Source organism: Montipora foliosa, chromosome 5 (genome assembly GCF_036669935.1).
Source record: "Montipora foliosa isolate CH-2021 chromosome 5, ASM3666993v2, whole genome shotgun sequence".
Lineage (NCBI taxonomy): Eukaryota > Metazoa > Cnidaria > Anthozoa > Scleractinia > Acroporidae > Montipora > Montipora foliosa.
The window spans coordinates 7,019,724-7,034,561 of NC_090873.1; the positions used below are offsets into that span (position 1 = coordinate 7,019,724).

Genomic DNA, 14,838 nt, shown 5'->3' on the forward strand with positions numbered 1-14,838 from the left:
TTATTATCATCATTCTAACCTGCCTCGATATGATGCTCTATCAGGATCAAAATTCAAAGGTGTCGATTTTCTTTGAATTCTTGATTTCCCCCATATAAATTGGTCAAAAGTCCGAATTGGTATTTAGGAACATCTCGCACCAAAGATGCAACATCCATCAAAAATTTGAATTCATCGAACTTTTGAATGAATCGAAACTCTAGTAATCTAAAAAAAACAAATTTGGAAGCAAAATAGGTTAATTAATGTTTCAAGAATTGCCATGTTACGGCCAAGACATTAGAGAGATTTAGCATCACGCGTACGTTTCACGTAAAACGGAATGAGGCTTGTGACTTAAGCTTCGCGTGACCCAAGGCAACTCTGAATGGCCTGTGTTAACCTTGAGTATTTAGATACTGACAAAAAAACAAAAAGAAAAATTCGGGAGTCTTTTTAAACAAGACGCTATACAAAATGATAATCATTACCCGTCACATCTTGCGAGTTTCGATGAAGCTGCTTTGTCAGTAAACAGAGAGCGAACGTGAGTTCCTGAAGAAATTTGCGAGGAGTCAGTTCCATCAATTATGAACGATCTATATTTTTCCTTGTTTGACTTACCGGAAAATGGTTTGGGGTTCTTTTTTCTGCAAACAGTTTGTTTTGCAGAAGAAAAACGAGGAGAAAATTCCGCGCATTCAGCAAACGAATGAAAACTAATTTTCGTAAGAAAAACTTCGCACTTGGACTCGCTCTGAAAAGGAGGCAGACATGAACTGGCAAATGGTCGGGCTGAGGAGGAGACTGAGGGAACTTTGACAAGTTTTTTGTTTTTTTTTTTGCTTTTTCCTCAAGATGTCGACGAATGTACAGCTTCATCCCCCGTTTGTGACGCTAACGCCTTCTGCAACAACTCCATTGGCTCTTACAACTGCACTTGCAAGTCAGGATACTTTGGCGACGGAAAAACTTGTAAAGGTGAGAAAAAAGCGACAGACTGTACAAGTTAATTCTAAAAATACATCAGAAAATGTACTGAAAAAAACGGAGTAAATAAATACAACACGAGCTAAAAAATCGACATTCAAGAAACAGAATTGTTTAAACGACGTGTCACAGAATCTACAAAATTTTTAAAATTAAACGATGGTAGGTTCGGAAAAGATGATTATTCTCATGGTAAAAAACGAGTACATTTTCTTGAAGAGAAGCGATTTAGTAGAAGCCCAGCAATATTTTCTTATATCTGAAGTCTGAGAAGCGTAGGTCCTTTTGTGCCCTTTGACGTTTACGATTAGCATTGTTGCCACATTTCAAGGGTTCCATTTATGCCAGGAGAATTCCATTTCTTTTACTAATAGTGTTATAACAACAGTCCTACTGTGAAGTACAGTAAATCATGTTGTTTCATAAGAGGTCAGAGTCGGAAAAGATGAAAAGACTATTTTCAATTCGGAATTATCGTCACACACAACGACATCATCAATCATCAGGACCTCATTACCCGGAGCTTCCATCTGTATTGTACCCCTGTCTTTCTAATTTTAGCACTACTATATCGATATTTGAAATACCTTCGTATTTCGGGTGTGCTGCATGTGACGTAATCAGTGGATGACCATGGGCCTCTTACGATTGGCTATTGTGAAAACACCCAAGAACACCCTCCTGCGAGGTGCTTCTAAAAATAAAGAGGTAAGGGACAGAGTTGTCTCAGAGGTTTAATAAGGAGTTTTAGCAAAGACGACGGCTACAGCAACGAAAACGTCAGTCCAAAATATGACTTGACGCTATCGCAAATATTTCGCGATTAATCCGTCTTGTTCACATTGTACAATACAGACGAACTATCCTGTACCTGGATGGGTACGAACAGTTTTAAAGTCAAAACTGAAAATGACTTTTTCATTGTTATATGCTCACGTTGTCGTTAAAACCTAAAATTTGGTGATCTCACGTTGTTCTTTTGTGGAGTACGGCAAAGAAATGCACGGAAATCCGTGTTGCACGTGCAGCACGAGCATTTTTGCCGTAGCCGTACCCGTCGTCTTTGCTAAAACTCCCTAATATGGAAGATGGAGGCTCCGGAAAATGGGTTCCTGTCATCAACGATCATCATCATCATCATCATCTTCATCGATTGTCATAATCAGATACAATAGTACCACTTATCTTCCACAATTTGAATCCTTCTTTTTCTTCTGACTAAAAGTGACTTTGTCTTTTGCTGTAGACGTTGATGAATGTACCGCGGCTTCGCCGTCCATTTGTCACGCTAATGCCTCATGTACCAATACTCTTGGTTCTTACACCTGTACTTGCAAGCCACGATACATTGGAGACGGAAAAACATGCAGAGGTAACAAAGAACATTAGTTGCAGCTTATCCCCTTTTAAAGTGCTGTCCTAAATCTTGGCTCCAAAGGCGCGACAACTGATAATCCCAAAAATTAGATTTTGTTGTATGGAAACCAGATGCAGCGTACCCATTTCATGCTTGCTATCTACTTCAAACATCTCGCCCCTAAATTCATTCTGCCAAGGATATCGATAATTCTGATAGGTGTGACAATCAATCGCTTACCTTGAACAGTATTTTTTTACGAAAAGAAAAGTATAGCAGAAAAACAGATGCACCATGTTTTGTAACATCATTAAAAAGCATAGCCACTTCATGGTGCAACCGGTTGTAGTTGCAATTTTGCACAGAGACGAGGTTCGAGGAAGCGCCTAAATCACTTTTTACAAACATTCTATGGGAAAATTCACCACCTCAGGAAGAAATTCCACGTTAATTTTTACGCGAAAAACCGATATCGCACGAATCGTGAAGCGATGAGGCCATTCAATTTACCTTTTGTCGAATGTTACAGTATTATAAATGCGCGCCAAAAAAAGCCATTTCAAAGAGCTACCTCGACTGTCAGTTGTTACTAATTTTTGTCTCCGTTGCTATGTAATGCCACACGTTGCTACGGTGCAATATCGGTCAGCCTCGTTTTAAAGTTGCAATTCCACACTGAATACCTCGTCTCGATAGCCAATCAGATGGCGAGAATTCCCGTAAGAATGCGCTTCTATACTACTACTACTACTATGCAATTCTATACTTTGACATCGTAGACTTAAATGAGCCAGCACTTGTTTCAATTTGAGATTAACCGGTGTAAGACCTTCACAGTACCTGAGATCACCCCAGAAAATTTGCTAATATAATAGCAAGGGGACGGGTTATGAAGGTATAAGTGCTCATGTGCTCAAGCTTATCACGCCACCATTCACTGAACTGTTCACTAGGTTTCTTAAGTTTCCAATCTCTACCGTTAGGTTTCCTGAGAAATAGAAATGTCTCAGATGACATCTCTACTCAAAGGAGGATCGCTTACTAAGACAAACACTTCAATCTGACGCGAGCAATATCGCGCCATTATCGCATAAATTATAAATTGATGTGTCTGTCCGCTTATTGACATTAAAAATTAGCCAATGAGCGCGCGAGAATTTTTGCAGTCATTGTAAAATATCATTGTGATTACCGTTGTCAATGTGATTCCCATGGTTATTATCATGATCCATGTCATTGTCATTGATTGTCACAGTCACAGTCATTATCAACGTTCATTGCCATTGTTATTGCTGTTGTCACTGTCACAACTGGATGGTAAAACATTTGCCTTAATCTCCATGGGTATCAACGTGAGTCGCCAGGAGGAAGAGGGGGTAATTGGCGGTGGTTCGTTGAATAATTAGTTTGTTTTTTATTATGCAGCATATAGTGCTGTGTTCACAACTCTTGGTGCAACTGGAAGGCTGGGTCCGACTTCACTTGGCAGTTTTTACAGAAACAAAGACCATGAAGGTCAAGTTACAGTGGTCAACGGTATACAGCGATGGACAGTTCCGTACACTGGTGACTACCGAATTGAAGCAATTGGAGCTGCCGGGGGGTACGATACACAGCCCAATAGTCAACAGTATCGGGGAAGAGGAGCCAGGATGATAGGAACGTTTAGCTTAATAAAAGGCGAAACCATTCAGATACTCGTTGGTCAAGAAGGTGGTATTAACTTCAACAGTCGCGCCTCAGGGGGTGGTGGAGGTACGTTTGCAGTCAGAGGAACGAACACATCTTTGATAGTAGCTGGAGGGGGAGGGGGCGGCGAATCGGTGACTTCAAGGCATTCAGGATGTGATGCATCTACGACAACATCAGGTAAAACTGGGTACCAGTCCTGGATAGGAGGAAGTGGTGGACACGGTGCTGATACTGCTGACAGTGGTAACTCAGGTAAAGGCGAATTGCAATGTACTCAGGTTGATGCCAAATAATCTCACAATGATAATAGAATACCCAATATAAATAAGGGCCTTTTTAAGAAGAAGGCGGACTGAATGACAAACTAATTTAAGTATAGTGTAGCACTCAACATTTAGTTAGAGACACTAAAAGGGCGCAGAATAGCTTTTCCGAAGCTGAGTTTTCCTGAGTGAACTTGGTTGAAATTTTCGTAGTGAAAAACAAATAATCAATTTTGTAGACTGTTGAAGAGATTCACTAGGCCAGCGAAATCGATATGTTCATTTTCTGGCATTCACCGTGTTGGTTTTGCCCACAGTCCTCGAATATGTCGGCGTTAAATCACTTTCCTTCGGGCCATCTTAAAAGAACCAGAAAATTAAATTATCCAATCTGAGCGAAAAAAGATCACCAGCGGTGAAATCCAAAAATCTGCTGGTATCGTCAAGATTAATGCACGTTTACTTCGTTTCGTTTATTTTGCCTCATGACCGAGTGGTCCGGATTTGGGACTGCAGAATACCCTGCCATTTTAAAGCTGCACCTCAGAGGAGGCTGGATACGCGGATAAGCAGTCGAAAATACCACTCCTCCCCAAGTAAACTTCTAGGTATATTGTGAAGTGGATACGCGGATACGCAGTCGAAAATACCACCCCTCCCCAAGTAAACTTCTTGGTATATTGTGAAGTGGATACAGCTGTAACTATATTGTGAAGTGGATACGCGGATACGCAGTCGAAAATACCACCCCTCCCCAAGTAAACTTCTAAGTATATTGTGAGAACCGAACCGCAAAATTTCGCGAGAGTGCTTATGCCTAATCACTGACGCGAGTGTTTACTAGGCTTAATCAGTAAACGAATGCTTTCTTCTTCACACGATCTCGTGAAAAGTGCAGTTAACCGAACCGCAAAATGAAAGCTAAAATTTTACGAGAGTGCTTAGGCCTAATCACTGAAACGAGCGCTTAGGCTTAATCAGTAAACGAGTGCTTTCTTCTTCACACGATCTCGTGAGAAAGTGTAGTTAACCGAAGCGTAAAATGAAAGCTAAAATTCTACGAGAGTGCTTAGGCCTAATCACTGAAACGAGCGCTTAGGCTTAATCAGTAAACGAGTGCTTTGTTCTTTTAACACGATCTCGTGAAAAAGTGTAGACGTACAAATTACTTCAGAACGTAGCCTATATAAGTTTACAGCTGTAACTATATTGTGAAGTGGATACGCGGATACGCAGTCGAAAATACCACCCCTCCCCAAGTAAACTTCTAAGTATATTGTGAGAACCGAACCGCAAAATTTCGCGAGAGTGCTTATGCCTAATCACTGACGCGAGTGTTTACTAGGCTTAATCAGTAAACGAATGCTTTCTTCTTCACACGATCTCGTGAAAAGTGCAGTTAACCGAACCGCAAAATGAAAGCTAAAATTTTACGAGAGTGCTTAGGCCTAATCACTGAAACAAGCGCTTAGGCTTAATCAGTAAACGAGTGCTTTCTTCTTCACACGATCTCGTGAGAAAGTGTAGTTAACCGAAGCGTAAAATGAAAGCTAAAATTCTACGAGAGTGCTTAGGCCTAATCACTGAAACGAGCGCTTAGGCTTAATCAGTAAACAAGTGCTTTGTTCTTTTAACACGATCTCGTGAAAAAGTGTAGACGTACAAATTACTTCAGAACGTAGCCTATATAAGTTTGAATGTAAAAGAACACTTCGTTTTGTTAAGCGAAGGGTAGGGAATGTGAATATTTACAGTAAAGTGTAGTTTAAAAAGGTAGATTTGCAGCCATTAAAGAGCTTGCCTCATTGTTAGCGTACTCTTTGGTTGACTCCCTTAATCACGGTCTGTTATCTTCTTTTGTTTACCCACGGGATCTAATCGTCCGTCGCGTAGCTTTGCACTAGATAAATACTTAATGATTGTTTCCTTTTAAACGGTCCTGGTTAAGCGATAACAAATTCGATAAAATTACCCGAGGTTGGATTATTGTTTGCTTGTGTCGGGTGAGTGGTTTAAAGAACGAGGTATGTTACATGTGTATCATGGCTTGCTGTCTTGATGCTTGGCTGAAGCATGATTATCGCGGCATTGTTACTCAGTTGCTTAGCTTTAGTTGAAATTTGCCTGATACTTTGATCGCAATCTTTTCTGGTCTCGCTTCCATGCTTTAAAGAACGAAGAATATAATATTTGTAGCTTGCTTTTCTCCGGGACATATACGACAGAGCATTTTGAAGTATGTTACACGAAGTTGGTATCCAGTTCCCATGTGTGATGTCCGCGTATCCACGTATCCGGGTATCTATGTTTTCCACTGCGTATCCGCGTATCCACTTCACAATAGAGTTAGAAGTTTACTTGGGGAGGAGTGGTACTTTTGACTGCGTATCCGCGTATCCAGCCTCCTCAGAGGTGCAGCTTCAAAATGGCAGGGTATTCTGCAGTTAAGCCCAGGAGGAGCGGGTCCTGGCCGGGTCCTGTGTTGTGTTCTTGGGCAAGACACTTTAATCTCACGGTGCCTCTCTCCACTCAGGTGTATAAATGGGTACCGGCGAAATGCTCGGGGTAACCTTGCGATGGACTAGCATCCCATCCAGGGGGAAGTATAAATACTCCTAGTCGCTTCATGCTACGGAAACCGGAGGGCCTTCTGGCTCGCAAGCAGAGACTTTTACTTCGCTTGGCTGCACCAGCTAATTCGCCGAGTATTGCAAGGACGATAAACTACTCATTATCAACTGGAACCTTTCTTCAACGTTGGAAAATTACCCCCTTGTTTAAAAAAAGGTGATGCAAGCGACCCTTCTAATTATCGTCCAATTTCTGTCCTGTCAGTTTTATCTAAGGTTATTGAGAGCGTTACGTCCGCGATTCTTTGTACTACTTTCTTCAGGTGAACAACTTGATTTATTCTAGACAGTCAGGTTTTCGTAAGCACTATGGTACTGAGCCTGCTCTGATCAAAATAGTTGATGAGCTCTTATTAAATTTGGACAACAACAGAGTGAGTGGAGTGCTACTCCTGGACTACTGTAAAGCTTTCGACATGATTGACCACAAGTTATTATTGCGGAAATTGGAAGCCCATCGTGTTAGCGACAGAGCATATGATTGGTGTCAGTCATATCTCTCGGGTAGACGTCAGTTGGTCTGCATTGATGGCAAGAATTCGTCCTTGGCCTGTGTTAATCATGGAGTACCACAAGGAACTATTTTGGGTCCTCTTTTCTTTATCTTGTTTATCAATGATATGCAACAACAACAACAACAACAACATTTATTTATTTATACCAACAGGAAACAAGAAAGTAATACATTGATTTTTGAAACTGAAAAATAAGGTATTAGCTGCCTATAACAACCATAAGGGCTAAGAAAATTAGGCAGCTATCTATGAAATACAATTAGGAAAGATTTCGGTCATTTATATTAAGTAAAGTAACAGTAACCTAAAAATAGAGATATAAATAAATACATGACAAGGTTACAAGCTGACATTACACCAGGGCAAAAACAAAAACAAAAACAAAACAAAAAAAAAAAAAAAAAAAAAATTACAATAGTATTTACAACATAAGAATAGTGACAAGCAATAGTAAGAAAACGAAACAACAGTATACATGTATGCCACTTTATATTACAGCGCAGATAGATCTGTATGCTGATGATACGACCATCACCTGCTCTGCTGACTATAAGTCTATGCATAAACTTGAACGTGACCTTAATAATTCTGTAGCTGGAATCTTAATCTGGGCTGTGTCAAATAAACTTCCCACTAACGTAGACAAGATTAATGTAATGGCAGTGACTGGCAACAGACTTCAATCCAAATTGGATTTTCAACCATCAGTGAAATTTCGTGATCATGAACTAGTGAGCAATGTTTCTAGTGCTACTCTGTTGGGTTTGGATATTGATAGTCGCTTACTATCTTTTAGTCAACATGTTGATAAAATTTGTAAGAAGCTTTCTCAACGTATAGCGCTTTTCAGAAAAATCAGAGTTGATTTGCCCTTAGGCAAAGACTGTTACATTATAGACCTCTTTCATGATGGTAGCCCAATAAAATATTCTTTTGTTTTAATGCTAATATACCTTTCTAGCCTCGCTACAACAAGCAAATTTCAAAAGAATATTTGTTTCAAAATGAGCGTAGTAGGTCTAATTAGCATAAATACAAAAGAATGCAAATGTGGTCGCCATTTATGAAAGTGGTCTATAAATCGATAATTCATCCTACAATAACCTACGCTAGTGTTATCTGGTTATGTTGTGATAAAGAATCTTTAAACAGAGTTTTTGAGCTGCAAAAAAGGGCGACTAGGGTTTTTTTTGTCTGCCAATAGAGATTCGCCATCTGTACAACTATTTTAATAAGTTAAAATGGATTCCTTTTTATGAAGAAAATAAGATAAGCAGTTGTTCTCTGGTTTTCAACCTTATTCAGGGTACCTTACCCAATTATTTAATCAAACATTTTACTGTTAATAATCAAGTCCATTCTAGAAATACTAGGTATGCTAAATTTAACTTAGTTTTCCCTAAATATATACCTGAAACAGAAGGTAAAGAGTGGTAAACTTTGGACTAAGTTATCTTTAGAACTGAGACGTAAGGATTCTCTTCCTGTATTTAAGAAGAGTTCATTTAAATGAAAAGTAATTTTAAAGAACAGCTTAGTCTAAATCACTTTAGTATTTAGCTTGATGTTAATTTAATTTTATGTTTATTAGAATTTTTTTGAGGGCCACAAGTTTATTACCTTTTAGCTTTCTAGTGTCACCCTCTATAAATAAAGTGTGTATGTATGTATATATGCACAGAAACCTTCACTCTAACATATTATTTTTTATGATTTTCGACGGATGAGTAGATGATGCTACATCTCATTATGACCCATCTATCGAAATTTGGGCATTTTCCCTTGCCTTTATCTCCGAAACAAAGTAGGTGACCCCCCCCCCCCTCCCCCTTTGTTTTTTTTTTTTTTCATTTTTGGAATAAACAAATTATGACCTAATTTCAGGCGAGAAATGAAACAAATTTTAATGTGGGAAGATTTTCGCGCGAACGTCCTTAAAGCAGGACACCTTGATTGTTTGAAAAAACACCTTATTTTTGAGTATGGTATTTTGGGGAGACAAAGTCCGCTCAATACGTGTCAAATACTTCTGATGGTTTTTGCAGGTGGTGGCGGCGGGGGATTTTATTCCAGCGGAAGAAGTTCAACTAACTTTGGTGGTACAAAGGGAACTGGCGGAGAAGGAGGCAAAGGATTTCGCCAGGGAGGAAACGGTGGAAGAGGATACGCAAACAATGCTTTTGGAGGATTTGGAGGAGGTGGTGGGGCTTATGGAGATGGCGGAGGTGGGGCGGGAGGTGGTGGAGGTTACTCTGGGGGAGGTAGCGGGGACAACATAGGCAACTCCTGTGGGGGAGGGGGAGGATCTTACAATGCTGGCAAAAATCAAGCGAATGAGTGTTGTTTCAATACGGGTGGGCACGGTCGGGTGATAATCACATTTACCTAAAAATAACGAGCTCAACCATCGCCTACACTAATTCAAAATCTTCGTATTTCTGCTGTCGGGTTTGATTTTGTTTCTTTGACTAAAAGACAACTGTTTTTAGGTTGGTTTTGAATGACGACGATGCATGCGTGAGCAACGTACGCATGCGCACTAACTTGTCGCTGATCAGTGCCCTCTATCTGACCCTTTTAACTCCCAAGGGTGATTGAAAAAAACTAAAGCTAAATACATTGTTAAGCAGACTGGTGGCGAGAATAAAGAAATTAATGACCTGGGGTTTTTTGTCTAGATAATCTTCAAATTGCCATAACTGGCATAAAAAGGAATGTATGGCAGTCAGTAAGGAGGATTGACATTCAAGTCTTGGGACTGAAAGGGATATACTATTAACAAGAGGTGCTGATCAAGACGCTACTAAGTGTGCGTATGTTGCTTTGTACTTATGCTTGCGTTGCTGATGGAAACTCCGGAGTTTAAAATGCTACTATGATTAAAAAATCACTTCCTTTTTTCCTTCAGATTCTGAAAGTGTGATTGCTTAACACTTGACTGGCAAAACTTCGAGCTTTGATTTTTATTCCAAGGCGGTTTACTTTGAGTGTAAGTTTTGGATTTCACGGTCGCCCATTACTCACGTTCCAAACTGACCGATTGGACCACCCCAGAGGGTTGGATCTAGGGAAAAGTGACGTCACCAGCTTAAAATTTCAGCCTGTAAACGCAGCTTATTATATGTGCAAAACACGAGTTTAAAAGCCTGAAAGCCCGAAACTCCCGTGTTGCATATTAATTCAGCCGCGTACACACACATTGCGTTCTTAAACTATTGAGTCTTTGACGTCATTCTCTCAAGATTTTAAAGTTAGTGATATAATGGCGGACCATTAAATAGGAAAATTGCAGTTAAAATAAACACGTATCTTTTTTTAAATCAAGCCTTAAAATTAGGGTCACTTACTGTTTAGTCAAGATAGTTTTGAAATCCAAAGAAAAATAAAAATTGATTTTTTGGTCGTAGTAGCACTTTAAGACAAGGCGAAGCAATTTTCCCTTTGTAAACGAGCGATGCCATTTGGACACTACCGAAACAACGCCTTCATCTTGGGAATTCTAAAGTATTTTTTAAATCAAGCTAACCCCAACAATTTATTGAAAGCTAACCGAATAAAAAGGCTTGGTTACTAAGAAATGGCATCGACCGTCAAAAATGGAATCGCTTGTTTACGAAAGGGAAATTAGCCACGGCGAAGGCTACGGAAACGACCACGGCACAAAACAATACTATCATTGGTTTAAAGAGAAAAAATACTCGTTCTGCACGTGCGGCACACAGTTTAAGTGATCTCATATTTTTGCGGTATTTTGCATAACGACCTGAAATCACCAAATCTCAGGTTTTAACGTCGCAAACAACGTGAGAATAGGGAGCTTAAGCAACGACAACGGCGACGGCAACGAGAACGTCATCTCAAAATATAAATTCGCGTTATTGTAATCGCTTCGTTACTATTTCAACTTTTTTAATATGACGGGGGTGTGGTAGTTCCTCAAAAATGACGCTGGTAGGAACGGCGCTCAATTTAGGGCAGAAAATGAAAATTTATCCTCAAGTAATGACGTTGTCCATAAAACTTCCAATTTGGCTATTTCACTTTGTAGTTTTGCTGACGACGGCAAAGAAATGGACAAAAGTGAAAAATGCACGTGCAGGGCGTGCAGAGCTATTGTTTTGCCCACTAAATATGCAAATTTGTGACGTTCTCGTTGCCGTCGCCGTTGTCGTTGCTTAAGCTCCCTAATAGGGAGCTTACGAAACGAGGACGACGACGGTTACGAGGACTTCATTTAAAAATACAAGTTCGCGTTATTCATATCACTACGAAACTATTTTATGTCGTTTCACGTTAAAAATGTGTAGTAACTGTCGAGGAATTAAACTGGCATGAGTGGGTTGGAAGCGTAGAGAGAGAGAACTGAAAATTCATCGTCATGTGCTAACGTCCTCCACAGAACCTTAAATTTGGTCATTTCACGTCGTCATTAAGGAAAGAAATGTTCCAAAATGTAAAACGCACGTGCAGAGCGTGCAGAGCCATTGTTTTTGCTCACTAAACCTCTTGTTTTGTAGCGTCGTCGTTGCCGTCGGCGTCGTCGTTTCGCAAGCTTCCTAAAGGAGCTTAAGCAACGACGACGGCGACGGCGATAGCAACGAGAACGTCATCTCAAAATATAAATTCACGTTATTGTAATCACTTCGTGACTATTTCAAACTTTTTAATATGACATGGGTGTGGTAGTCCCTCAAAAATTACACTGGTCGGAGCGGCGGTTACTTTAGGGAAGAAAATGAAAATTTATCCTCAAGTGCTAACGTTGCTCATAAAATCTCAAACTTGGCTATTTCACGTTGTTGTTTTGCTGACGACGACAAAGAAATGGACAAAAGTGAAAAATGCACGTGCAAGGCGTGCAAAGCTATTGTTTTTGCCCACTAAATATGCAAATTTGTGAAGTTCTCGTTGCCGTCGCCGTTGTCGTTAGGGAGCTTTAGCAGTGACGACGGCAGCGGCAACGAGAACGTTATGTAAAAACATAAATTCCCGTTATTGCGATCACTTCGCGACTATTCCGAACTTTTTAATATGACAAAGGTGTGGCAGTCCTTCAGAAATGAAACCGTTACGAGCGGCGGTTAATTTAGGAGAGGAAAATGAAAATTTATGTCCAAGTGCTGACGTTCTCCATAACACCTCAAACTTGGTTATTTCACGTTGTAGTTTTGCTGACGACGGCAAAGAAATAAACAAAAACGAAAAACGCATGTGCAGGGCGTGCAAAGCTACTGCTTTTGCCTACTGAATATGCAAATTTGTAACGTTCTCGTTGCCGTCGCCGTTGTCGTTGCTAAAGCTCCCTATTGCTTAAGCTCCCTAAAGCCTTACTAGCTCTTACTGATTAAAAGAATGAGGTTGTCTGAGGGCAGATAAGGGATCTACCAGATAAACTATTCGGTTCAGTTTTAACCCAGCATTGATGAGTAATTTCAAGTATGATAAATACATTTACTCTGAATTACTGGGACATGGCAAAGCAGAAATCCCAGACCCTCTTTATAGGCTGCGGGTCTAAAAAAAAGGTCACAAGTCAGTGCACAGGTCACCGTGCTACAGATAAATAAACAACACCAAAAGTGTCTAGTAGCCCTAATCACTCCAAACAAATGTTGTTTCAGGTTTAGTGGAAACGCTTGGAACATTTGTGCACCAGTAGACCAAGGACTTCCAGTTCTGACCTGTGAAATGTGACCCGTGTTTTAGACCCGGCCTTTTATGGAGAAATCTTTGTTTAGAGTTTACCTAATGGTTGCGGTCGCACTTGAGACAAACACAGTGTAACACTAGTGTTGACACCACTTTAGTGTCAACTCTCGAATGTAACCGCAGCCTTGCTGGTGTTTTGAATCCCAAGGGGAACACTGAACAATAGAACTTGATGTTACACCAGTGTTCACTCCCTAATGCGACCGCAACCAATGTGTGTATAGATTATACCACAGTTCGACGTCGGGGGGTTGTGGAGGTACGTTTGTAGTCAGAGGAACGAGCACTGACATTTTTGATAGTAGCTGGAGGGGGAGGGGGCGTAGTAGCTGTGACTTTAAGGCATTCAGAATGTGATGCAAACACAGCAACAACAGGCAAAACTGGGTTCCAGTCTTTGTCAGGAGGAAGTGGTGGACACCGTACCCAGGCTTCAGACGATAGCAATATATTGCTTGAGGTTACACTTGGGTTTCCTGTAGTGAAAGGCCATAAACGTTAAGGCCCTTTATCACAGCAAACGTGCGTCAAAAAAGCAGTCTCAAAGTAGATAGATAGTTCGTAATGGGCCGCCACTTTGAAAGCACAGCCGGGAAAGGATTGGAACGAGTTCATACTACCCTCCTCTCCATGGGTATATATTTTTACTTGCCCCAGTCCTCTGTTATTCTCGCTATCCAAGATGTTGTCCGATATTTCCCCAGTCTCGATTCTTACCAAAATACGCCCGCTTCGTTGGCTATGATTTAACATGTATGTTCAACTCTACAGGAGCAGTAAACTATTGAAAGGAAAAATCTAAGATTTCAGTGATAATAGATAGTTCTGTATAATTCCTATCAGACCACACTCAATGGGCAACTTCAGAAAGTGTTGTTTAATTTTGAAATGAAGGCGATGTTACACAATCGTGCAGACATTTGTTATATTAAGTAACTCTTAAAGGGGTGTATCATGGATTGTTAGTAAATATCTGGAATGCAAAGGAGACCTGTTTACCGATGGCAAACAAAATCAATGGCCAATTTTTCTTCAAAACGGCTATTTAAGCTCACAGAAACCACTCTAAAAGTCTTTTTTTACGCGTAGCCAAGATTAAATTTAATGCCAACTTGAAAACGTCGGGCTGACGTTTTCAAGTTCTCCCCTGGCATCTTAGATGAACTCTGTAATAAATTCGTGTGGCTCATTTTTCTTTTAATAACTCGATCAATGCGAAGATCCAGCAGCAATTTAAGATTGAAAAAGTCACTGAAAATTGACTTAGTTAATTTATGGTCAAAATAAATGGGATAATTCCCATGATACTGCTATGCAACGTCTGCCTCCAAGAAAAGTGTTTTTCCTTTATAGTTTATGGAGTTGGAAGTTGCAATTCAAACGGTCGCCTTCTTCTTGAACTTTGCACAGAAATGGAGCTCACAATTACCAACACGTGGTTTCAGCTTCCCAACATTCAGAAAACAACCTGGATGCATCCCAGATCTAAAAGATGGCATTTGTTGGATTATGTTTTAGTGCGCAAAAGAGACATTCGGGATATCGTTCTAACTCGTGTAATGCGAGGACCTGAGTGCAACACCGGCCATCGATTAGTACGTTGTATAGTTTATCTGCAAGTAAAACCACCTGTTAGGAAACAATATTTTAAACTTCCAAAGAAATTAAATGTTAAGGTACTTAAAGATCCGACTATTTCAGAT

General features: G+C 40.1%; 1 protein-coding gene across 2 annotated transcripts in view; it reads left to right on the top strand.

Moving 5' to 3' along the window:
• The window catches only part of LOC138003488 (PE-PGRS family protein PE_PGRS26-like), a 58,991-nt gene extending 44,948 nt beyond the window's left edge, over positions 1–14,043 (top strand). For both annotated transcript variants that reach the window (XM_068849585.1, XM_068849587.1), the window contains 4 exons: positions 838–960; positions 2,216–2,341; positions 3,752–4,270; positions 9,472–14,043. In XM_068849585.1, the coding sequence (XP_068705686.1) occupies positions 838–960; positions 2,216–2,341; positions 3,752–4,270; positions 9,472–9,815 (1,112 nt within the window). In that variant the 3' untranslated portion in view covers positions 9,816–14,043. The remainder of the gene's footprint in view (positions 1–837; positions 961–2,215; positions 2,342–3,751; positions 4,271–9,471) is intronic.
• Positions 14,044–14,838: the final 795 nt, after the last annotated feature.